This window comes from Scylla paramamosain, chromosome 22 (genome assembly GCF_035594125.1).
Source record: "Scylla paramamosain isolate STU-SP2022 chromosome 22, ASM3559412v1, whole genome shotgun sequence".
NCBI classification, from domain to species: Eukaryota; Metazoa; Arthropoda; class Malacostraca; order Decapoda; family Portunidae; genus Scylla; species Scylla paramamosain.
In genome coordinates, this window is record NC_087172.1 from 20,694,921 (window position 1) to 20,721,184 (window position 26,264).

Sequence of the window (26,264 nt, forward strand, 5' to 3'; positions counted from 1 at the left end):
ACATTACCGGACGTAACACAGCCAAGTGCAACGCACTCTTAGGAGTACCATGCAACACACCCTTAATATATATATATATATATATATATATATATATATATATATATATATATATATATATATATATATATATATATATATATATATATATATATATATATATATAAAGAGCCACATAAAGAACCAGTCCCTAAAGACTTCAGCCAAAAGGATTACCCAAGAGTATATTGTTAAGAATATAGCAACATATGAAACACCTTGCAACACACCAAGACAAAGTAAAAAAAAAAAAAAAAAAAGAAGAAACAACAAGAAAAAAACTGAAACAGCAATTTAGTAATATGATTTTGAAATGCACTGCAACACACACACACACACACACACACACACACACACACACACACACACACACACACACACACACACACACACACGACAACACAATCTCTCATGTTCCTTGTCAAACACATCCGCACTACTTACATTCCTGATAAGATAGCACTAGATAAAGGACTTAACCAGACTATATTAATATACCGCAGCAATATAACGCAACAGGCAATGAAGGAGAGAAGAGGGACAAGGCTGAGACAGGTTGTGGACTGAAAGTAAAATAGACGGAAGACTGAGGCATGCTAATTGGAGAGAGAGAGAGAGAGAGAGAGAGAGAGAGAGAGAGAGAGAGAGAGAGAGAGAGAGAGAGAGAGAGAGAGAGAGAGAGAGAGAGAGAGAGAGAGAGAGGAGATTCACAACCAAAACTATCATATATTTCTTCTCCCCCCTCCTTCTCTTCCTTCACCAGTCACGTGTCATTTCGCGTGCTCTTTATGATGTCAGACGTAAGAGGGAATGACCTGATTCATACCTTCCTTCTTTATTGACTTAACTCACTCAGTACCGACAGACATAGGCCCGCATTCTGAAACGCTTTGCTCTCTCACCACGACTATTTTTAAAATCCACAGAGATGATTAGCTGGTATCTCAAGACTGTTTCTTCTTTTCATAATGTAGAGATCTTGTTAATCTGTCAATAGAACCGTAAAAATACTCTTAAAATCTCGTGCAGTTTCAACTAAAGCCTTTTGAAAGTAGTGGTGCAGTGCATAAGTGTTTTACAATAGATGGAACACTGAGATACAAAATGTACTATATCTTAACTTGGGAAGCGAAAGTTAAGTCTATAGTCAGTGATTTTTTTTTTTTTTTGTCCTCACTGGTGAGTCCCCTGATCTTGTTTTTTTTTCTGTAGTTATATAAAACTGAATAATTTTTCAGCACCACCAACTCAAAGCTGTGATAAAAAATAAAAGTAATATAAAACATAGGAACAGAAAAATGGCCACTAATAATTCCAAGCTGCGACAAAGAAAACATAATATAAAAAGCCAAGAAAATGTAAGTGTGTGGCAGCAGATGACGTCACTTCTCCCTATTTCCTGTGAGCGTGACGAGTCCCCTGCTGACATCCATGTGACGCCATCACCATCACCACCACCACCACCGCCGCCGCCGCCAGTCAGCTGATCGTCTCTGGCAAGCGGCCATCCCCACCGGCCACTAGATACTACTGATGAATACCTTTTGCTGCCTTCATTCTGCTTCTCCATCTGGCTTCACTCCACACATTTCTCAGTCACTCAGCCATAACCTCACTGCTCTGAATGATCCTGTATCGTGTTGTGCTTGTTTCCGGTTACTAAATCCCAACATGTACTTCTATGTACAATAATTAATGGTTATTTACCCATGTTTGTACTTTCTGTGATTCATCTGGCTTCGCTCCACTCGTTTTTTCTCGGTAAATCGGTCATAACCTCCCTGCTCTTTGAATGGTCTTGTCTTGCCACGCATTTATTTCCGTTTGTTTATCACCTGTTCCTAGTCCTAGGTATATTATAGTTAGTTTGCTGTTTCTAATTCATGTGATTTGTCTGGGCTCCACAACTTTTTTTTTTTTTTCCAATCCCTCAGCCATAACCTTCATGCTCTCTGAATGACCCTGTATTGTTTCTGTTTCCGTCTACTTAACTTCTACATAAATTAATGGTTATCTTGCTGTTTCTACTTTTTTTTCTTCTTTATGTAGGAGTGGCAACAAAGGGCAACAAAATTTATAAGAAAATAAAGAGTGGGGGGTGTCACTGAGGTGCCGGTCCCTAACAACTTTGTGATACATCTGGCTTCACTCCATTATTATAATTTTTTTTTTCTTTTTATCTTTTTCAGTCACTCCCTGCTCTGAATGATATTCTCTCGTCTCGTCTTTGTTTCCGTCTACTAAACTCCTTTCTATATAAATTAACCTTTTAGCTGCTGTGGCCTCTGCGCCGTAATATAATGGTCTCGTGTAAGTTTGGATTATATTTTTTTTAAAAGTAACACTCACAACCAGATGAGTGAATGGCCATTTTTGTCAAGTTTTCACAATTCGATTTAATTTTCGATGAACAAAACTACCTCGGTTTGCTAAAATAAAAATAAGTGTCATTAGCAGCACAACGTACAACCTCCCTCGGCGTCTCTAAGCGTTCATTCTTTTCTGTGATTCAGTACAGACACTTCCAATCTTCCTACAAGCAGTCTCGTACCAGCCTTCCCCTTTAAGACCTTTCCTTTCATTCTATTTTTTTTTTTTTTTTCGTGCGGTTCATTAGGCCACTCATGGAGTCCAGTTAAATTTAATCCCTACACCTAATCACCTCCTAGGTATCTCGTTTTCGCTTCCTTATTTTTCTCTCCTAGTGAGTGTCGAGTTGTTTATTACTCATGCTACTGCCTTGATCTTTACCGTCTAGGAAGTATCAGTATCACGTCCACTAATACCTCCATTACTTCCATCCCATCTGTCTTATCGAATCACATCGATAAAAACAGGTTAAGGTATTTAAATGTGCCGAGCTTACTATCTCATCACGTAACGCGAATGTGAGATGTTACGTTAGAGAAAACAGAATTCGAACCTCTGGGTGATAACTCGTGTCACACACACACACACACACACACACACACACACACACACACACACACACACACACACACACACACACACACACACACGTGATGAAAGAGCGAAAAAAAAAAGAAACAGTGATGATAGCGAAACACGACACACAAAGATACGAGGTATAGCAAAGCGAGGAAGGGACCCTAGCGTTTGGCAGGGTTTAAAAGTAGTGTGTGTGTGTGTGTGTGTGTGTGTGTGTGTGTGTGTGTGTGTGTGCTTATGTAAGGCAGGGGTGGCTTATAATAGGCGGAGGTGATAAAAAGGTGTGGGGAAGGTCAGGAGACGGCGCTGATAAATAGAGGAATTACAAACAATGAAGATGGTTCAGGAGACGGCGCTAATAAATAGAGGAATTAGACATTGAGGATAGTAAAGAAAATGATTATGTAATGCAACACTCAAAATTTATAACTGCCCGTGTTCTGAAACACTTTGTTCTCTTACCACGACTATTTTCAAAGGCCACAGAGATGATTAGCAGAGTTCTAAAGACTATTTCACCTGTTATATAAAAATTTTGTTAATCTGTCATTAGAACCATAAATAAATAAATAAATAAATAAATAAAATCCGTGTAGCTTCAACTAGACTAGAGCCTTATGAATGTAGTGGAGGTGCCGCGTAGGTATTTCAGAATACTATTGTTCTTTGTACGTTTTCCGTCGTAACTCCCACTCGCGTAATCTCAATAGAAGCCGAGAGGTTATGTACCGACAAAGGTTTCACCCCACCCACTGAAGTCCCTCAGTCTACGGCACTCGCTACAATTCAAATCGATAACCCAATTTCATTTCAATGCAAGAGGGTGGCAAAATATAGCATCGCACTGACGTAAAGAGAGAACAAGGAGGAGGAAGGAAAAGGAGTGGGGAGTAGGTGAGTCCGTTTCAGTCTCGCTCCCTGACCTACACCAACGCCCATGTAGGTCAGTCTCCCGTCCTCCTCTCCCCCCCCACCCTCACGCTCTCCCTCCCGCACATCCACCCAGACGGGCTTCACTCTCACACATTTGGCATCCCAGCCGGTTCTCTCTCTCTCTCTCTCTCTCTCTCTCTCTCTCTCTCTCTCTCTCTCTCTCTCTCTCTCTCTCTCAAGTCCTGAAGGTATATTCGTAGGGAGAGGAAGCAAAATACTGTCATTATCGTCTCACTCAGCCCTTCCTTTCACCTCCCAAAGTCCCTCCACCCTCTCTCTTCATACTGTCTCGCTACATATCCTCTTTAACTGCACCAAGCACGGCTCCCCCAGATGCTGTCAGAACACAACAGAGTTGAGACCTTTAACTAGAATCATGCCACCCTTTGCTGGGATCACTGATGACTTCGATACTACAACTGAGGTGTCCTGCTGTAGGTGAAACCAGGCCAAGATGGTCAAAATTAACTTTTTTTGGTGACTTGGTCTAAATAGCTTCAGATGTCATGATCTGCCACTTACAGGAAGATTTGGGTTCACTTCATACATCATGAGGCACAACAATAGTTAAACATAATAAAATAAAATAAGATAAAATAAATAACAAATAAATTGAAAATAAATAGTTATTGACAAGTATCAGACACAACTTTTCCTTTTCACCTGTCCTTCATTCATTCCTTAACTCGCCAACTGATGACCAGAGGGCAAATTTCCCATTATAACTGTGTTCTTATCCTCTGCATCACCCTTTAGTTTTTCTTCAGAAGCAAATCAGAAAGCCTGGCATTTACATAATACTGATTCAAAAACCTCAGTCAGCTGCATAGCTGGCCACAACAACAAAAAATTATCATGATAACCAATAAATCAATAATGATAACTTTATAGGTGATAACCGATAATTGATAACTGGTGATAAATTTATCGCCCGGTAAGATAATAACTGATAAATCGATATATCCAAAATTATGATACAAGCAATAACAATATTGATATTCCAAATAAAAAATTTATGAATATAAATCTTTATTTTTATCTTCATCTTAGAAAACTTAGGAAAAAATTTGAAAAAAATCTAAACTCAAAGTTTATCCTGTCCCTTCACTAATGAAAATGAAAGTTTAAAACTTCAAGATGCTCATGTTCTAAGAAACTAAAGTGATCAATTATCACTAGTTTGGAACCAAAAGTATTGGTGATAATGATGAATCAATAAAGCTGGAAAAATAATTATTGGGTAACCAATAACCCAACATCCTTATCGCAATAACGCCCACCTATGGTCAGGTGGACTTTGACCTCACATTACTTTGTCTTGCAACCTCTTGTTCACCAGACACCTTTCTTTCACATATTTAAGCTTGTCATCCTTAATTCAAAGAGATCTTCACCTTGCATTTATTGTTAAATTCAACCTTATTTTTTTTTTTCCCAGCAATAGTATTCACAATAGTCAATACTACAGGATAAGGTGTTATGTTTGAAACACCTAACCAATTCAAGGGAAGGAACCACCTCCATTTCATCTCAGTGGTTACAATACTATAATGGCATTGTGGAGCATTGTGGAGCCTATAATCATCCTGTACTCTACTCATACTGTCAGGCTGATGTAACCACAAAGATGGATGGCTAAGTCAAGGTGCCAACATACCTCAACACAACCCTACAGTTAATACCACATACTAATACTTAATATCAATATGTACTAATAACTCAGTATTTTACAAGTATCTACTGCCTACCTGGGATAAGTCAGAGCAGTCCAAGAGGCGATCCTTAAGGTTATAGGCAGCACCATGAGAAATGAGGCAGTCCCTCTCCATCTCCCCAACCCTGATGGCTCCTCCCTTCTTACGTCCCTTCACTGGCTGCCGCAGGGTGAGGTCCATGGCTCCTGTGGCTCGCACCTGAAAGAAACAGAGAAAGCTGCTCATACAAACCTGAGGGGATGCACACATGGAGGCAGCAAGAAGCAAATGAAAAGGAAAGAATCCTCTATCTGTATATCAGGTTGGCAATCCCACATGGGTTGGCCTAGATAAATTACTTCATACTCACACACATCATTCATACAATTAGCCCTATCAGCCCCAGCTGGTATAGAATATTCTCCTTGTAAACCACTGTATTACACCCCAGATAGATTTATAAATAAACTTATTCTAGGAACAAAAAATTATAAAGCCTTGTCACTTTCATAAGACATGTATCCAAAATGTAAACAGAAGGGGTGAATACCGATTACTACCTGTATTTGTATTCTTAAATGTTTTTGTTCTCTTTTCAGGACAATTTCTAAAGGCAAAAATAGCTATTGTATGATAAAGAACCCTTATTAAACTATTATAAAGATCATAAAAACATTCTCAAAAATCCTGGTAACTTCTGTGGCAATGAGTTAAAAGTATATGAGATAAGATGCCAAAGATTTTGAGGATACTGTCCTTAGAGTTTGGAAAAAAAATGTTATGAACATCTAATATATAGACAGAATACAAGTTTGAATGGAAAGAGAGAGCAGGAAAGCTTTACTACCCATCCCCTTTGTTAATAGAAGAAATAAGATAACAGTGAAAAGAAGACAGCAGATGGAGGGTAAGAGAGAGAGAGATGCAGGTGTATGGGAAAGCAGAGCAGGTCCTCACCTGCCACTTGTCTGCTGTCATGTGCCTCAGACGCTGGTAGTAGATGATGCCCTCAAAGATCTCCACCTCCAACATACGGCCATCTGTCCCGCTATACAAGACATCCTCCCCGTAGTGATTGAAGCCAGCTATTAATGAGACAAAATGTAATATGAGGTTGATGTGTCTTCAAAATAATGGGATGGGAGAGCTTGACTTGATTACACAGAAAAGCCAATCATACAAAGAAAAAAAGAAAGAACAAAAGAAAAAAAGATAGAAAGAAAGAAAGAAAACTTGCTTCAAGAAATGAGCTGCAATAAGTAGAAATAATATATAGATGACTTGTCTTTTCCATAACATTTGATAATGCATCCAACAAAGTAACAAAAGTACATATATAATAATCTCACCTTTTTCAAGAATCTTCCCAAAGTAATCAACTGCTGGATTTTCATCAGAGAACTTGAATGGTGTGGAATCAAATGACAAGCCAAACTCTGCTGCAGATTTCCCTGCCACCAACTCAATCAACTTTCCTGTACAAGAATATAACCAATCATTACACAAACAACTGTATTTAATTCATTTTCCCTGTCTCTCTCTCTCTCTCTCTCTCTCTCTCTCTCTCTCTCTCTCTCTCTCTCTCTCTCTCTCTCTCTCTCTCTCTCTCTCTCTCTCTCTCGTCTCTCTCTCTCTCTCTCCACTCATTACACATGCAACTGTATTTAATTTATTTTAGTCTCTCTCTCTCTCTCTCTCTCTCTCTCTCTCTCTCTCTCTCTCTCTCTCTCTCTCTCTCTCTCTCTCTCTCTCTCTCTCTCTCTCTCTCTCTCTCCACTCATTACACATGCAACTGTATTTAATTTATTTTAGTCTTCTCTCTCTCTCTCTCTCTCTCTCTCTCTCTCTCTCTCTCTCTCTCTCTCTCTCTCTCTCACCTGCTGTCATACGAGAAGGAATGCCGTGTGGATTGAAAATGATGTCTGGCATGATGCCCCGCTCAGAGAAGGGCAAATCTTCAATTGGGTAGAGGCGACTCATGATCCCCTTCTGCCCACTGCGACTGGCAAACTTGTCACCAATAATGGGATTCCTCTAAAATCCAAGGGAAGCATATGACATGAATTGTATGTCATACGTTATCTCAACAGTAATCATCATCCATTTTTCTTGAATGTCCTGCTAAAATTTAAACTCCAATGATCTTTTATGGCTAATTAATTCAACAAGATAAATCTCTCAATACTTCCTCCTTACTTCAAAAGGAGGTATGAGAGCTATAATATGAATTTCACAAATACTCCAACAGGCTCTTACTGACCTTTACTCTCACAGAGATGCTGACACGCTGGCATTCTCCTAGAATGAGGCTGGCTGACATGATGGCACACTTGTCTACCACACAGTCCTCCCCCTTGTATGTTGTGGTGCGGTACTTGTGCTGGTTCAGGTCATATACACTGCAGAATTGGTGAGGTGTTAGTGAGGCTAAGCTCCATTCAGACTACAGAGGGAATTTTACATTCTTATATACCATATATATACCAGACTATAAGAAGAGATTTTTTGCCAAATTTAAGGCTTCTAAATCTACAGGTTGTCTTATACACCAAGAATAAAATACAAATCTATAACTCCACGATGAATATTCAGTGCCACTGTACCTTGGAATTCATTCTGCAGCCACACACATGTATGCATAATATATATGTATATATATATATATATATATATATATATATATATATATATATATATATATATATATATATATATATATATATATATATATATATATATATATATGTATATATATTACACAAAGAGGCATGCGGGCTGACAGGCGCCCAGCCTGCCAAATTACAACAATCAGCTGCCTATTCACAGAAATCATGATGCCAATAATATAGTATCTCAAGATATATTTGACATGCTTGCTGTATAAAATGAAGATGATTTTGAAGGTTTTTAATTAAATATATATGTTTTGAATGTTTGAGGCAATTGTTGGAACAAGGTATTAGTCATCTCGGCATGGCATTGCTGGTGTTTATTATAATGTTTCTTTATGTTTTAAAAATTCAGAGTATTGTTTAGTAAAAGTAATATATGTACAATATGTAGTTTTTTAATTCCTTTAACTTCTTACATCCTGAGCTACTAGTGTTGGGGCAGCAGTAAACCAGTGTATGACGCAATCCATTATCCTTCGGTCAACCATGTAAGCAAATGCACCCTACACTGTTTAAGGTGTGCGGGGGGGGGGGGGGGGTCGTCTAATATAGCGATAATAGCTTAAAACCAATTTTTTCCCTCAGAAATTGGGGGCTGTCTTATATAACAAGTCACCTTATAGTCCGGTCTATATGGTATTCTATTCACTCTAATGTAAAAATTTCTTGCTATCCTTCTTGACATACTGAAGAGAGAGTAAATGAGAGATTTGGTCTTAACTATTAGATTGATATATAAAACTCTATATTCTCAGCTTATAATGTTATGATTGGTACAGCTTGGCTACAACAAAAATAGTACGAATGTGTATAATAGCCCAGCAATTTCACACACAATGGCCTAGACAAAGCACCACACACTCATATCCACATAATTCACACTCTTAGCCCTGTCAGCCCCTGGCGGAAAGGGATAGTCTCTGTGGCAAAGGCTAAGAATGCTGCCACTGTATTCCCTGCATGTCATAAGAAGTGACTAAGAGAGAATAAGGGGGCTAGGAACTTCTTATCTTTGTAGTGTCCAATGAATAAAAGCAAAACATGCTAAAGATAAACATATAATAATTTGAAGGATATGTTTCATCCATTGATATGAATATCTAAAAGACAGCCTGTCTGTCTGTCTCTGCTTTGTACCAATAGTATGGGTCCCCTTCTGTGAGTTGTGTCCCAGGGTAAGGCAGACCACTGCTATCCAGGAAGTTCTTCTGTATGGCATCGGTTGGGTTTCTTCGGAAGACAAAATTGTTCTGAAAGAAAGTCAATACAACAGTATAGTACAAACACACATTAATACTATTTCTGTTGTAGCCTAGCTTTACAAAAATCATAATATAAGCTGAGAATATAGAGTTTTATATATCAATCTAACAGTTAAGACCAAATCTCTTATTTACTCTCTCATCACTTATGGTGACTTCCTTATATGCCTACTATACATGTGAAATAACTTGGCAGAGAAATCCAATACATAAAGATCCACGATAATCAAATAAAGCCTCTTCTATTTATAACAATCTATTGGGTTCACGCTTAGATCCCACTACATGTACTGCTCTATTTTCACTTTACAACCGATGATCTCACAAGCTGGATTCAAGCAACATCATTTGCAACTTCAATCTTATTTCACTCCCTGACAATACTAGAAAAAGAAATATAGAAACACCCACAGTCACTAAGACAAATGGACTGAGAAACAAACATGTAAAAATATATCAAAAACCTTCAGATGACTCACCTCACCCAATTTAATTTTTCTTCCAGAAAGACCTTCCAGCAAAGTGAGGTCAACAATCTCTGTCTTGTAGATCTGTCCGTGTGCCAAGCCTCGCTCCATGGAACACTTGTTGAGCACCATTGCATCCTCCATGTCATAACCCTGCCGTGAAAAATGGCTCTCTTATTAGAAGAATGGAGATTGTTTTCACTGAGTCTAAAACTGTCTAAAACTTCTGTCTGTCTATCTATATACCAGACCAGCAATCCCTCGCGTGTGGTCCAGACATAGTACTACACTCTCCTACACATGTCATTCACACTTAGCCCTACCAGACCCTAGTGGAAAAGGATAGTCTTGTGGATAATCCTACTACACCCACTTATGACATAGGCATAGCACAGCTGGCCAAATACTTCCAAAGCAAGACCTAACCCCTGCCCATTCACAGTGCCTAAAATTTGATGTATTACTGTCACATTATTTGAAGACTGATAAAATGAAGCAGTCATCATTCTATTAGTGTGTCATCAGTCACTTTACATCCAATTATAACAAAGAGAGAGAGAGAGAGAGAGAGAGAGAGAGAGAGAGAGAGAGAGAGAGGAGAGAGAGAGAGAGAGAGAGAGAGAGAGAGAGAGAGAGAGAGAGAGAGAGAGAGAGAGAGAGAGAGAGAGAGAGAGAGAGAGAGAGAGAGAGAGAGAGAGAGAGAGAGAGAGAGAGAGAGAGAGAGAGAGAGAGAGAGAGAGAGAGAGAGAGAGAGAGAGAGAGAGAGTGTGTTCAGAAATCTCCCTCTTGAAAGAGTTCCAGTCATAGGAAGGAGGAAGTACAGAAGCAGGCAGGAAGTTCCGGAGTTTACCAGAAAAGGGGATGAATGATTGAGAATGCTGGTTAATTCTTGCATTAGTGAGGTGGACAGCATAGGGGTTGAGTGAAAGAAGAGTCTTGTACAACAAGGCTTTAGGAAGAGGGGAGGCATGCAGTTAGCAAGTTCAGATGAGCAGTTAGTGTGAAAATAGCAGTAGAAGACAGCAAGAGATGTGACAAAGCAGCAATGAGAAAGAGGCTGACAACAGTCAATTAAGGGAGAGAAACTGATATAATGAAAACCTGATTCCGCCCTGTTTAAAAGAGCAGTATGGGTGAAACACCACCACACATGTGAAGCATATTCCATATAAGGATGGATAATGCCCCTGTATAGAGTTGGCCACTGGTGAGGGTCAAGAAAAACTGATGGAGATGACTCAGAATGTCTAACGTCGTAGAGGTTGTTTTAGCTGGAGATGAGATATGAAGTTTCCAGTTTAAATTATGAGTAAAGGACAGACTGAAGACGTTCAATGTAAAAGAGGAGAACAGTTGAGTGTCAATGAAGAAGGGATAGTTATCTAGAGGGTTGTGTTGAAATGATAGATGAAGGAATTGATAGATGAAGGAATTGAGTTTTTGAGACAATGAACAATACTAAGTTTGCTCTGCCCCAATCTGAAATTTTAGAGATACCAGAAATCAGGCATTTTGTGGCTTCCCTGTGGGAACTGCTTACTTCCTGAAGGGTTGGATGTCTACGAAAAGATGTGGAAAAGTGCAGGGAGGTATCATCAGTGCAGGAGTGGATAGGACAAGAAGTCTAGTTTTAAATCATTGATGATGATAGAAAGAGACTGAGTGACAGGGCAGAACCCTAAGGAACACCACTGTTTATAAACTTCAGAGAAGAACAGTGACTGTCTACTACAGCAGCAATAGAATGGTCAGAAAGGAAACCTGAGATGGAACTACAGAAAGAAGAATAGAAGCTGTAGGAGGTTAGTTTGGAAGTCAAAGGTTTGTGCCAGACTCTATCAAAAACTTTTGATATGTTTAAGGCAACAGCAAAAGTTTCACCAAAATCTCTAAAAGATGACCGAGACTCAGTAAGGAAAGCCAGATCACCAGTAAAGTAGCCTCAACAAAACCAATACTGATGATCAGATTGAAGGTTGTGAAGTGATAGATGTTTAAGAATCTTCCTGTTGAGGATAAATTAGAGACAGGAAATTAAAAGCAATAGGACAGTAGTTTGAAGGATGAGAGTGGTCACCATTTTAGGAACAAGCTGAATGTAGGCAAACTTACAGCTGGAAAGATATTGATAGACAGAGTTGAGTTTGACTAAGCAAGGTGCAAGCACGAAGGCACTATTTTGGAGAACAATAGGAGGGACCCCATCATGTCCATAAACCTTCCAAGGGTTAAGGCCAATGAAGGATCTTAATAGGTAGCATGAAGTAGTCGGAGGTTGGTGGAGATAGAGAAACAAGTCCTTAATTGTCCAAAGTGGAGTTTTTAGCAAAAAGTTTGAGCAAAGAGTTCAGCTTTAGAAATAGATGAGATAGCAATGGTGCCATCAGGTTGAAGTAAAAGAGGGAAAGATGAAGAAGCAGTTATTGGAGATGTTTTTGGCTAGGTGCCAAAACTCACATGGAGAGTTAGATCTTGAAAGATTTTGACACTTTCAGTTAATGAAGGAGTTTTTGGCTAGTTGGAGAACAGACTTGGCATGGTTCCAGGCAGAAATATAAAGTACATGAGATTCAGGTGATGGAAGGCTCAGGTACCTTTTGTGGGCCATCTCTCTATCACATATAACATGAGAACAAACTGTTAAACCAGGGTTTGGAAGGTTTAGGTCAAAAGAAAGATTGGGGAATATATGCCTTTATGCCAAACACTATCACCTCTATTATGTGCTCAGCACACAGAGACAGGTCTCTGACATGAAGGCAGTAGTCATTCCAAGGAAAATCAGAATACCTTCTCAGGTCCCCCAATTAGCAGAGACAAAATGCCAGAGGCACCTCTGCTTTTGGGGATCCCAAGGAGGGATTGGAATGATAGGACAAGATAGAGATATGATATTGCGATCAGAGGAGCCCAACAGAGAAGATAAAGTAACAGCATAAGCAGGATTAGAGGTGAGGAAATGGTTAAGAATGTTGGGCATATTTCCAAGATGATCAGGAATAGTTGCTCTAGGTCATGAAGGATAGCAGAGTTCAAAGGCTAGTTCACCAGGATGGTCAGTTAACGGAGAGGAAAGCCAAAGTTGGTGGTGAGCCATTAAGTCTCCAAGAATGAAGATCTCTGTGAAAGGAAAAAATCAGGATGTGTTCCACTTTGGAATTCAAGTAGTCAGAGAATTTTTTAACTCTCACCTAACTCAGAGGAGTTAGGTGAGAGGTATACAGCACATATAAATTTAGTTTGAGAGTGACTCTGTGGTCATAGCCAGATGGTGGGTAATTCGGAAGATTCAAGAGTGTGGGCACAAGAGCAGGTTAAGTCATTGCACACACAGAAGCAACATCCAGCTTTGGAATGAAAATGAGGATAAAGCAGGAGGGAACAGAGAAGGGGCTACTGTCAATTGCCTCAGGCACCTGTGTTTTAGTGAGGGAAAAAGATGAGGTTCAGTGGAAGAGAGGTGGTGTCCTTAAGATTGAAAATTAGATCCAAGGCTACAAATCTTGCAGAAGTTAATAAAGAAAAAGTCGATACCAGAAGAGTAGTCTGACTTGGGGATATTTGTAGTCCCCTCCCCAGATGGAGACTCTGAGGGTGATGTAGGAGCCGTTACACTGAATTATGAGTGAAGGATGTGTGTAATTCAGTGCATGTAGTTTTATGTGAAGGAAGAGTTTAGTTTAGAGGGCAGGCTGTGACCATCCTCTTGTGTTGTGAGACACAAAGGGAAATGCTCAGTGAGGTCAAAGCTGGGTTACTGATGAGTTCACAGTGCTTCGGACCTCAATGGGAGTAATTATCATTTTGGCGGGTGTTTACTGCTTCCTCCCCCTAGTCAGGGTTGAAAATCATAAAAAATAAATAAAAAATAAAAATAAAAATAAAGAAACAAACAAATAAATAAATAAATAAATAAGTAAATAAATAAATAAATGAATGAATATACTCATTTGATTGAAATAGGATTTTTAAAATCTAAATAGATTTTTTTATTTATTTATTTTTTTTGCATTAATCTTTGTTTGTTTGCACTGATTATTTGTTTCAGTCTCATGAGGTCATTTCCTTATATCAAACTTGGCCAATGTTAAATTAAATCATAGTTTAATAAACACTACCCAACATGAGTTTTCACATGAAAATCATGAGTAGGACTAATAGTTTGATCAGATCTGTTATGTTAAAATAACTAACTTTGAATTAAAAAAAGAATTAAGCTCATTAAACTTCATAATTACATTTATTGTTATTATCAACAAAAGACCTTACTTTCTTTTTTTTATTATCTGAATATTTTTTCTTGAGATGGCAATGATTCACTGGTGCCTGACATACTGCAGGACCAGTACAGGATCAGTACACTTGATACTTTTCCTGTGCAACTGCTTCACATGTTCTTCCTTCTCTTTGTGTGTGTATCTATCTATCTATCTATCTATCTATCTATCTATCTATCTATATATATATATATCTATATATATATATATATATATATATATATATATATATATATATATATATATATATATATATATATATATATATATATATATATATATATATATATATTATCATGACCACAATTTCCAGACCCTTCACAAAGCTGCCACACCTGGAGTAGCTTCCCTAAACCACCTCTTACGTGGACTCAGTGCAGGGCTCAAATGCAGACTCAAATTGTGACTCCTACACCCTTTCCAAAACGTTCATAATGCCAGGTCACACTAATTGAGGTTGTCAGTCTGTTTTACCTACCTACAGACAAGGGAAATACTCTAACAACAACTAACTCCCACAGCTGTGAAAGGATCAGCAACCACGTCTAAGGAGAAATAAATATAACAGGCAATAACATATATATGGTTGAGGTATAAAACCCCGCTGGGCAACTGCCCTTGTAACAAATCTTCCCACTGTCCAACAGCATGTTATAACTTCAAGCCGAGTAGTGTTGTTCACTGCCTCCTGGATGGCAGGCCTTGTCAAGAACTGAAGAGGGAGCAAAGTCCACTACGCAGCTAATTAATTAAGTTCTCTGTGGCTGATCAGCTTCAGCCAACAGTAACATTTAACACAAGCTCATTAACAAGAGACACAACTACAAACAAGTGCCCACAAACATACAGGAGGCTCATTCACTGCTCACTGTACAAAAACTCAGCCCGCACACACACACAGCCAAGGAGTCACTTCCCTGGGTAATAAGTGTGTTATATATAAGTACCCTCCTTGGCAGGCTACTATGAAGTCTCCTATATTATATAAGCAGGCTGGGGAATACAGCTGGTAATGACTCACTTATCCCCTTAAAGCAACTGACCTGACTACCTGTTATCCCATCTCAGTCTCCATCATATATTAATGCCTGTCTCAATATGTCTGCTCTGTCTAAGCGCTGGGTAGTGACTGACTGTGGGAAAGTGTGCCAAACACTCTCTCACTCTGCTAAAAGCGGGGTTGTGATGTACAAGAGAGGGGGGGATGGGGTGGTGACATACATACACACATACACCCACATGCTTGTGTGCCGCTCTCTCTGCTCCCCATGCTGGCTTACACAAATAAAACACATTACTTCTGAAAATTCTAATGATCAAACTAGGAGGGCTAGATGAATACTGATTAACTCACTGTCAACAGCAACTCTTCTACTAAATAAATTAAATGGACAAGGGGAAGTAGGAAAATTTACATGGGAAATATGAAAGCCTGCGTGAATAAATATTATACTACAAGCTTCAGGCTAGGTAGGGTATGTGTTTGGGATGCGTCCAAGCCTCATCCCCAACCTGTCTCTCTTCTCTTCTCATTTCTCTCTCTCTCCCCTTTCTTCATTATTCTTCTTTCATTCGTTCTTATTTCTTTCTTGACTTTATATCATGTTATCTTGCTGCACACAACAATATAATATAATATAATATATATATATATATATATATATATATATATATATATATATATATATATATATATATATATATATATATATATATATATATATATATAATATAGATAGATAGATAGATAGATAGATAGGATATATAGGTAGATATTTTATTCTCAATATAACACTTAAATAATTTTTAATAGAGTAAATATATCAAACCAACCCTGCTCCTAGTTATGACTATCTTAATTTTGTTGCTTTACTGGCTTCCTCTCTGATATTTCCTTTTCAAACACATCTGTTCTTTTTCTTGGTACCAAGAGAAACAAAAGTGTGACAGTACCTAATTCCGTTATTTCCACACCATGAGAAGAAAACAGTCACACCAGCAGGAATGCTGACTTACCGTGTAGGAGATGATGGCTACTACTGCATTGAAGCCCATGCAGAACTCTTCCATGTTGATATCATCATAGTGGGCATTCCTAACCAGAGGTACCTGAAAAGTTGTTTTTTTACCATTAGTTCTTCACAATAGATATACCAGCAGTTTTAAATGTAGACTCTGCAGAAAGATCCACTTTTCCTTCCTTTCTTTTCACCTTGAGTATGTGGAAATTAATTAATTTAAATACAGTATTCCCAAGAGTTTCATGGTATCTGAGTTTCTCAATCCTTGAGTTTTATGCTGAATTCTAATGTCATATCATCCTGACTTTTGAGCATTATTTCCTTGAGTTTCACACTTTCACTGTTTATGGGTCACACATATTTCCATGTACAGTTCACATACCTGAACATACAAATTCTTTATAAGAAACTACTTATTAGCCAGAAGACTAGTCATGTTGGTTTGCATGTGAGAGAAGGAGAGAAGAAAGCTAGTGACAGAGCTGGTGAAAAAAAACACACAAACAAATGAGAGGTGTCTCCCTACTGTGGTGGATGTGATGGCACTGTATTGCTGCATCATGCCAGATGTGAGGACAAGGCACACACACTCACAAAGTTTTAGATGCAATGATGTTGTACTGCTGTGTTACACCCAATGTAAAGACAAAACACACACACACACACACACACACACACACACACACACACACACACACACACACACACACACACACACACACAGTTTTAGATGTGATGGCACTGCACTACTTCATGCCAGATGTGAGGACAAAACACACACTCACAGTGATCTAGACCATGCAGCTGGAATAATTAAATGTTTTTCCACTGTTTTCAATACACCAAGTTCTGTGATCCTTGAATTCAGTGATATGCGTTTGGAAATGAGCAAGTGCGAAAGTTGAGAGGGCACTGTAATCAAATCAATATTCTCTATATAAGTATGTACATGAGTAATTAGGTAATAGACATAAAGCTGCACTTATTCATAAATTAGACAAGAAGCAAATCTTATGAGCAAATGTAAGTTACTTGAGCCTTACCTGAGGGTACTGGAGTCTGTAGGCCTTACCGGTGGTCTGGGCTGAGTAATTGTGGAAAGGTGTACCCATTGTCTGCTTACCCATCTGCATGTAACAAAGTGATAACAATGTTTTATATGTCAGGGATGGAATATTTATTTTAAAATGTTTACTGCATACTGTTCTATCTGCACTGTTTTTACATGTTTTTATTTGTTTTTTTTTTGTTTTAGCCTCTCTGTATCTATGTGCATGTCTCTCGCTTCACCCACCTGGCATTGGTACATGTTGCGGGGAATTGGGTTGCAGTCTGAGAAAGGCACCAGCTTGCCAATGTTACTGAAAATTGCTGTCTTGTCAACCTCAAGATGGGTATGGACCTGCAGATAACAAATGTTATTAAGAAAAAAAAAAAAAAAAAAAAAAGTATACAATGAAATGTGTTTTACTATAACTCATTTTCACCTCCATATGAGCCTGTATTGGTCAAGAATTCTTCAAGATATTAGTGATAGTGGCATTTAAACAGCTGTAAGTGATGAAACACAGCACATTGAGAGGATCAAGGCATCTATAGAGAATAATTGAGATGATAAGAAAGATATAAGTGAAATATACTGTGACCTTTTGAAGCTGATGCCCTGGAAAGTGGGAGGTGTGTGTGAGTGGGAGGTTACAGTGTTGAAGATTGAGTGAGAAAGAAAGAACCACAGCTTCCATTCTGTGGAAATTTTTCTCTCTCTCTCTCTCTCTCTCTCTCTCTCTCTCTCTCTCTCTCTCTCTCTCTCTCTCTCTCTCTCTCTCTCTCTCTCTCTCTTCCACATCCAATTCTCTCACTCTACAGGGTCTTTCATGTCACCTGACTCCTTTCTAGATGCTGAAATCTAATTTCTTATACTTCACAACTTAGCCTGGTTAATAATATGTCTAGAAAAAAATATACATACATAACATCCCCATGAGACTCACCCCTTCTTCTATTTCCTCTGGAGAGACAGCCACAGTGAGGTACAGCTGCTCCAGGGACCCTATGTACTCTATGGTGCGGGTGTCAAGGTTGATCACTGGCCGCATCATTCGACTCAGACCCGTCGCTAGGAACAGACCAGGGTACTGGCCACCGTATTTCCTCTCTGGGATGAGCACAATCTCAGTGTACTTGAAGATCTGAGGCAGAACAGAGAGCAGTGTAAGCATAATAAAAACACTGATGAGCATGACCTTGAAGATATAAGGTAGAAAAGAATGTGTAAGAATAATAAAAGGACTAATGAGCATGATTTTAATGTGCTTGAAGATTTGAGGTGGAACAGACAGCAGTGTAAGCACAATTAGCTTAATGTACTTCAAGATCTGAAGAACTAGCATCATTTTGAGTGGAATAAAGTGATGCTGAATATGATTTTAAGATAATCAAGGATTTAAAGGGCATAATTCATCTGCAAATTGCAAATCAAGTGTGTGTGAGTGTGATTTTGTCTGGGCCACCCCATGTGGGATTAGTGGCCTGGTATTTAGATAGATATATAGACATACTAAATGATGACCTGAAACAGAATAAGCATGTTCCTTCTTACCTCTCCCCGAGTCTTCATGACTCTCAACTTATTTGCAAATTTCTGTGCCTCAGTCTTCCTGATGAAGCCCACCAGGCTGCCATCCAGCATCACCTCCAGACACTGGGCATGTGGCACGGGTTGGGTGGAGTGCAAGGGAGTCATGCCCAGCTTGGTGAGGGCCTGGTGCAAGGCCTGTGGGTTCTCTGGCATCTCGTTCAATACAATGCAGTTCTTTGCCAGGTGGTTGAGGAGTCCACACGGCGCTCCATCCGGGGTGTGCACAGGACAAATAAAGCCTGTAGAGATGTCAATGACATTGTTATTTTCATCATTACAGAATACAGTTATGACCCTCATTAAAAGAAAAAGATTCTAATTATGAATCCACCTTTATATCGTCTTTGAAGTAGTTATCATCACCAGTAGTAGTAGTGATACGTTCTGTACCAAACACATAAATAAATTAGAGACACAACATATTATCTTGTAAAATGCATCTAACATTTGCTCCAATCCTATTGCTCTCAACAACTTACTCTCCTACAACACAAATGCTACATGCAACCTACAGAAAAATAAGAATTACAACACTAAGATCATCCTGACAGTGAGACGTGGAGTGTGTAGTGATGGTAGAAATCTCACCCCATGCTTCTCCTGTCAGTCTTCGAGGTTCCACAGTCTTCATGTCCACAAAAAATGCTCCCCTATGAATGGCGCGGAGGTGGGACAGGTCACGCATTCGATTCAGGTGGTCAAACACAACAGTCAATCCTAAGGGAGAATCAAATCAATGTTGTATGATAAGCCCTTAGATGTTAAAAATAGGAACAAAACTATACACATGGAGCATGCCATCAAAGGGGTTATGTGTGACACTCTTTATGGCTCAAATAATCTTAATTCATATAAAATCAAATTAGTGTAACAGTTTTTTGTGCACAGCACACCATCCTTCTCCTTTTTGGCCACTAATAGTGTGAATGCTAGCCACTGGATGATATCACCCTCAATGGTTTTCTTTGGCAAAATTTCCTTTTAGGTAAAACACAGAAATGTACCCATATTTGTTGACAGTGAACTTTACACTACCGAATGATAAAAAACAATCAAGGCTTTTTTTTACAATCTGATGCCACTGATACATGATGCTACATACAGTGATCTGCAGACTACGGTTCATCCTAAAATCAGTAAGGACATTACTACTTCAATTTTCAGTGTTGTACAATCAGACTTGTATAATGAGCCCAAGTTTACCTGTATGCTGCATGAGGCCACAGCCACTCCTGGAGTAAAGGGCTCCTGTGGCAATAAAACTTTGGAAAGCACTGCCTGTACCTTTGGCTTTGCTTGCAGCTCTCTTTATATCATCTGAAAGTAAGAGTAATTTCAATTAGGGAATAGCTAAAGCTGTTCTGGAACAATAATATGGAGAGCACTGTATATTCAGTTTTCTGGTAACGTCTCTCCATATTGCCTATCTTTATAATCACTATGACTGTCTGTCTGTCTCTTGGTTTCTCAAGACTCACTTTCTTGAACCACCCAATTGCCAGTTTCTTTCTTGTCCTTGATTTGTAAGAACCACTTGATAGCTATCATCAGTTCCACCATTTTCTCCTTCAGGTACTGCAAACATGTGTGGCCGCCCAGTGTCACCTCCTGCATGCTTACTGAGTCCACTGATTCCATCTTGCACTCCCCTCCTACATAGGAATAGAGTTTCCTTGCCATCAAGCAGAGTGTGTCAAATTTTTCTCTGTTTGTCTTGAGGTGGATGAGTACATGATATCTGAAGAAAAGTAGCAACTCATTATTTATCACTGAACTGAAATAGAGGAAGGTCAAGTTCCCTACACTGCTGAAAAGAAGAGGAAGTGGAGATTTAAGCATGATATCTATGTAGGAGATCTGAAAAGGGTCAATAAAGGATCTTGAAATGGTGGATAGTAAGAGAAAAGGCATGTATACAAAATAAAAGCTATACATTTTTAAATAAAGAAATTGAAAATACCCCCCCAAAAAACACTGATATACAAAATTAAACTAAAACAAAAATAGTATGACCAAAAAAATAATTGAGTTTACAGCTAAGAAAGGAAAATATACAGATAGAGCAAAAAAAAGCTTAGATCACATTGTAGGTGCTATATCTTGCCAAATATGATTATGGAAATTTACGCTTTCAATCACACAACACACACACACACACACACTCACTTCATCAGGTATGAACAAACTTCAGCATCTGTGTACCACTCAGGCAAGGTTTGTGTTAGTCGATGGCGAAATGACTTGCCAATATATTCTTTACACATCTCGTGAGAATAGATGTCTTCATCCTGTAGTCTCCCCAGCATAGCTTTAATCTGCCTGCAATAATACAAATAAAGAATAGTAACCTGAAAATCAGAACACCTGCATCTGTGAATTCAGCATCCTTGAACTTTTAATACATATGAAATGGTAAAATTGATGAGCATTTCCTGGCAAAATACAGTGGTACCTCAGTACATGTCTGCTTTGGAATAAGTCCAACTTGGTATAAGTCCTGTTTGGGCACAAAAAAAATTGCTTAGTGTGTGACCTTTGTTTGGAACATGACTCGCATGCTAGAACTTGTATGGTCAAAATGAGTCACCACGTGCTACCCTTGTTTATCTCTCTCGAGACAAATTCATGACTGCCCACAAGCATGAGTATGCCCGTTGCTACCATTCAGTGAACAACCCAGGCTATAACTCTGAACTTTCATGTGATTTTGTTTTTTGCGTAAATTTTTAGTAAATGAATTCTGAGAAAGTTAATAACACTCCTTCCAAGCATTAACAGCTCTTCCTCCCTTCTCAGCACCATCCTAGTAGGTGCTTGACTCTTCTCAGTAAGGTAAAGTGAGGTTAAATTTTCATTTATTTCATCTAACTGCTTTTGTATTTACTGTATCTGATGGCATATAAAACACCTTTTTTTCATAAAAATGGCTCAAAAATCACTCTGTGTCTTATATGCGAATGTGAAGCCTCCTGTAGATTTCATTTTGAAATTTCCTTCATCCTGACACCTGATGATTTACACCACCATAGTGTAAGCAAGGATGCTATATCATATTTTCAACCATAATATGATGTAAAGAAATGTTGAAAATGAAAACATGGCCCTGTTCAGTGATGCACCAAGTGTGTTGTTAACAGCTTGGCAGCTGGGCTGCATTCTTTGCCTTCCTCTGTAACTCTGTTTTACTACTGCAGTCATGTAGGATATTTTTACTAGTGTGATTACTTGCTTTTTGTTCAGCTGTACTGCTAGCTTGCTTTAAACATTACATGCTTAAATACATAAAAAAATTTTTTTCCTGAATATGCCCTGCTGAAATGGGGGTGCATCTTATATGCCTATGTGTCTTATATGCCATCAAATACGATAAGTACTTTAGTATCAAGCAGTGTTTAAATTATTTTATGCAACCCTATCAATGTACTGTATAATATGCCAATAACAATAGGATTTTTTTTTCTTGGGAATGGATTAATCATTTTCCCTTGATTTCTTATGGGAAAAATTTATTTGGTATATATCCAGTTTAGTATAAGTCCAAGGATCTGGAATGAATTAAGGATATATACCAAGGTACCACTGTTCCTCACATCTACAATGTGTGTGTGTAACTTGGTGCACAATGATGAAATGATACGTTGAGCAGTCTGAAAACACAATAACACTGAACATAAGAACATACCTATGAAAACAAGGGAAGCTGCAAGAAGCCATCAGGCTTAACTGTGGTAGTCCCAACAGCTTATGTACTCACTCTGAGAAATAGGCATCCTTTTCCCGGCCTTGGATGAGGAAGTGGTAAATCTGTCGGTCAGTGTAATCCATGAGAGCTTTGAGGCACATCACGAGAGGTATGAAGAACATTTCACGATGCAAAACAAACTCCAACTTAGCTTCTCCTGTGCTGAGGTAGTGAAGAACATTGATGCTGGAAACCTGAAAAAAACAATGATACCAAGAGTAGTAATCACTTACTGTACACCTATTTATGTATACCTACATAGACGGCTGCATTTCTATTGATAACGGAGACAAGACATCATGCCATGTCTCAATGCAATAATGAACATAAAGAGAAGTCTTACTCTAAGAAACTTTGTCATCATTATATTAAATGCCCCTTGTGCTCACCTGGTCATCCTTAACACAGCGGATCATGACTCCTTTCTCAGTGAACCCAGAGTCTCTCCGTCTCCACGAGTCTCTGGTCAAGGCCACAGGAAAGTTACGTCTATTACACATCAATAACCTGAAATGTGAGGTGAGTTTTGGGTTTGAGGTGGCCACTTCAGGTAATACTGATCATCAAGAGCTCTGCATGGAATGCTTAGTTTCATGACTATTTCAATTCTAAAGTAGTATGAAGTGATACAAGAAATATCTGCAAAATTTGAAGATCATACAACATTGAAATCACTTGCCAAGATTTCAGCAAATTGAAATCTACATTTGGAAACTGTAACAGGTATTCTTAGTTGAAAAGTATCATAGCACTACATAAATAAAAATAAGAAGGGAGTTGCACCTGAGGACTCTGCAAGAACCATTGATGATGAAGTAACCCCCTGTTTCGTTGACCAGCTCCCCATGCTCCACCAGCTGCTTGGGACTTAGGCCATTCAGGTGACAGTTATTGGACTGAAACAAAGATCATATTAGATTTTAAAGCAACTGACAAAAATCAAGAAAATGTCCATGAAGTAATAAAAAAAGTGAGGCGTGTGCCTCCTTGGACCACTGGAGGCAGTGGTGGCAATCTGGGAGGCCTAAGCCTCTCATAAGAATAGCAGATGCTTTCACTACAGCGGCCGCACCCCCCACCACTGCCACCACTACCACTGCCACAACCTCAGGTAGCACCAACACCACCAATAACAATAGCAGCAGCAACAGTAACAACAACAGCAGCAGCAACAACAATAGTTGTAGTAGTAACAGCAGCAGTACTACCAGCAGCAACAACAGCTGGTAGTACTAACTGGTAGACAATAACGTGTCTCGCCTCACCACCACACCTCACTCCCAAGCCAATGCGAGGAAGCAAGGGAACAGATGCCCCAGCTGTCACCTGACTGTGGTCTCCGCCAATGTGAGAGGACTTCGCAACACTGTGGGTGACCTTAGCCACAATTTCATGCTGAGACATAGTGCTGACATTGTTGCAGTGACAGAAACGTGGCTGAGTGACGAGGTGGAGCCAACATTCGGCAAAGTATCAGGCTAATCCCTCTGGGTGGGGATGGACCGAGAAAATAGAGCAGGCAGAGGTGTTGCTGCCTGTTTTAAGGACGGCCTCCAAACGCAGGAACTTGAGGTAGCCGTGCCACACCTGATGGAGGCACTATTCTTCAGGGTGGTACTTGCAGACAACAGTGGGCTTCTCCTCTGTGTCATGTACTGCCCCCCAAGACAAGGACGAGCTCCCCCCAGACTTCCTGACAGAGGAACTTGACACCCTGCTCCAGCATCACAAGTGTTCCCATATGATGATAGTGGGAGACCTGAACTTCCACATGGAGCAGGATGCCTTCAGTAATCTCCTGGCTGTTCAGGGCCTGACCAACCATGTCACCTTCCCTACACACGAGTGGGGAGGGCTGCTGGATCCTGTGGTGACAGACCTACCTGAAGCCAGCATCAGCTGCTAGCAGCTAGGACCAGTGGGCAGCTCAGACCACTTTGCCGTGCTGTCTCGGGTCAAGCTGCAAACGGCGAGGGAAGACGCTATCCCGCATACCGTCTGGCTTTTGGAACAGGGCGGACTGGCCATCCATGAAGCAGGACATGGAGAACACAGAATGGGAGGCCCTTCTAATGGGAGACGCTGAGAGCAAGGCACGCGCCCTCACCACCAGGCTCCTTGCCCTCCAACAGCAGCATGTGCCCAGCCGAGTATATCTCTCCAGGCCTTGTGATCCCACCTGGTTTGGTTTTCGCTGCAGAGCATCTGCCAAGGCCAAGCATGCTGCCTGGGTGAGGTACAAGCGACACCTGTCACGCAGGAACAAGATGCTGCACTGGGAGGTGTGTAAGAGGATGATGTCCATCTGCAGATGGGCGAGGAATCAGCTAAGGGAGGACAGAAGGTGAAAGCTCAGTGGCCCAGGTGTTGGCAACAAGACCTGGTGGAATCTGGTGAAGGAGCAGCAAGGAGCATGTCACCGCGAGACTCTTCCTCCACTCACCAGACCTAACGGATCCACTGTCACGAGCAGTGCAGACAAGGCCACACTCCTTGCTGAGCTTTTTACCAACAAGATGAAGGTTGATGACCCGGCATGACCTGTACCACAGCTAGCCCTGGAAACTGATTGCACTGTCACCCCTGTCTTGGTGACGGCAGAGCAGGTTGAGCGGCTACTCGGTGAGGTGGATGTGGGTAAAGCCACAGGCCCAGATGACATCAACCCAAGGCTCCTCAAGCACTGTGCTAGAAAGCTGTCAGCTCCTCTCACCATCCTCTTCATATCTTGCCTGAGGGAGAAGAAGTGGCCCTCAGTATGGAAGGAAGCGTGTGTGGTCCCGGTCCACAAGAAAAACTCAAGGTCTGACCCCAGCAACTACAGACCCATCTCCCAGCTCTCAGTAGTGGGCAAGCTGCTGGAGCAAATAGTGTCTGCTGTCATCTGCCAACACCTGAGCGAGAACCACCTCCTCTCAGACAGACAGTTTGGCTTCAGGCCTGGCTGATCCACCACAGACATCCTCATTCTCTCCAAGGACTGGCAAGATGCCCTGGAAGAAGGCCTGACACCCTTGTGGTGGCCCTGGACATTGCTGGGGCTTTCGACAGGGTCTGGCACATGGGGCTCATTGAAAAGCTTCGAGCCAAGGGTATCCAAGGTGACCTGCTAGTGCTGCTCGAAGATTACATCCAGAGTAGGACCCTTCAGGTAGTAGTCAACAGGCAGTCATCAAGGCCTTCACCTGTCCAGGCCTCAGTCCCACAAGGCTCTTGGGCCCAGTCCTATGGAACATATACATCAACGACCTCCTTCGGCAGCTGTCATCTGTGGTAGCATACGCCGACGACTGCACACTCTCCTGCTCCTATTGCTGCCTCGACAGTCAGCGTACTGTCACTGAGCTGAACAGGCAGCTCAGACTGGTGGAGCAGTGGGGAAAGATGTGGCAGGTTAACTTCGCTCCTGAGAAGACACAGGCGATGGTCATCTCGCCCAGGTCCCCAGGTACCTCACACACAGTCTCAGAACAGATGCGTTTTGGAGGCAAGCGCCTGCCACTCCAGGATTACCGTATTTTACGGCTTATAAGACGCTGCACCATGGAAGACGCACCCTAATATTTGAAA

General features: G+C 40.2%; 1 protein-coding gene across 1 annotated transcript in view; it reads right to left on the minus strand.

Annotated features, from left to right (window-relative positions):
• The window catches only part of LOC135111770 (DNA-directed RNA polymerase I subunit RPA2-like), a 33,315-nt gene that overhangs the window by 555 nt on the left and 6,496 nt on the right, over positions 1-26,264 (minus strand). Inside the window, exons 4-22 of the mRNA XM_064025477.1 lie at positions 23,478-23,590; positions 23,084-23,201; positions 22,707-22,888; positions 21,119-21,271; positions 20,431-20,690; positions 20,156-20,269; positions 19,541-19,669; positions 18,914-19,191; positions 18,306-18,503; positions 17,609-17,716; positions 17,358-17,441; positions 16,310-16,402; positions 10,029-10,169; positions 9,425-9,537; positions 7,876-8,014; positions 7,493-7,649; positions 6,965-7,090; positions 6,573-6,700; positions 5,670-5,834 (exon numbers count right to left, since the gene is read on the minus strand). Of these exons, the coding sequence (XP_063881547.1) occupies positions 5,670-5,834; positions 6,573-6,700; positions 6,965-7,090; positions 7,493-7,649; positions 7,876-8,014; positions 9,425-9,537; positions 10,029-10,169; positions 16,310-16,402; positions 17,358-17,441; positions 17,609-17,716; positions 18,306-18,503; positions 18,914-19,191; positions 19,541-19,669; positions 20,156-20,269; positions 20,431-20,690; positions 21,119-21,271; positions 22,707-22,888; positions 23,084-23,201; positions 23,478-23,590 (2,799 nt within the window). The remainder of the gene's footprint in view (positions 1-5,669; positions 5,835-6,572; positions 6,701-6,964; positions 7,091-7,492; positions 7,650-7,875; positions 8,015-9,424; positions 9,538-10,028; positions 10,170-16,309; positions 16,403-17,357; positions 17,442-17,608; positions 17,717-18,305; positions 18,504-18,913; positions 19,192-19,540; positions 19,670-20,155; positions 20,270-20,430; positions 20,691-21,118; positions 21,272-22,706; positions 22,889-23,083; positions 23,202-23,477; positions 23,591-26,264) is intronic.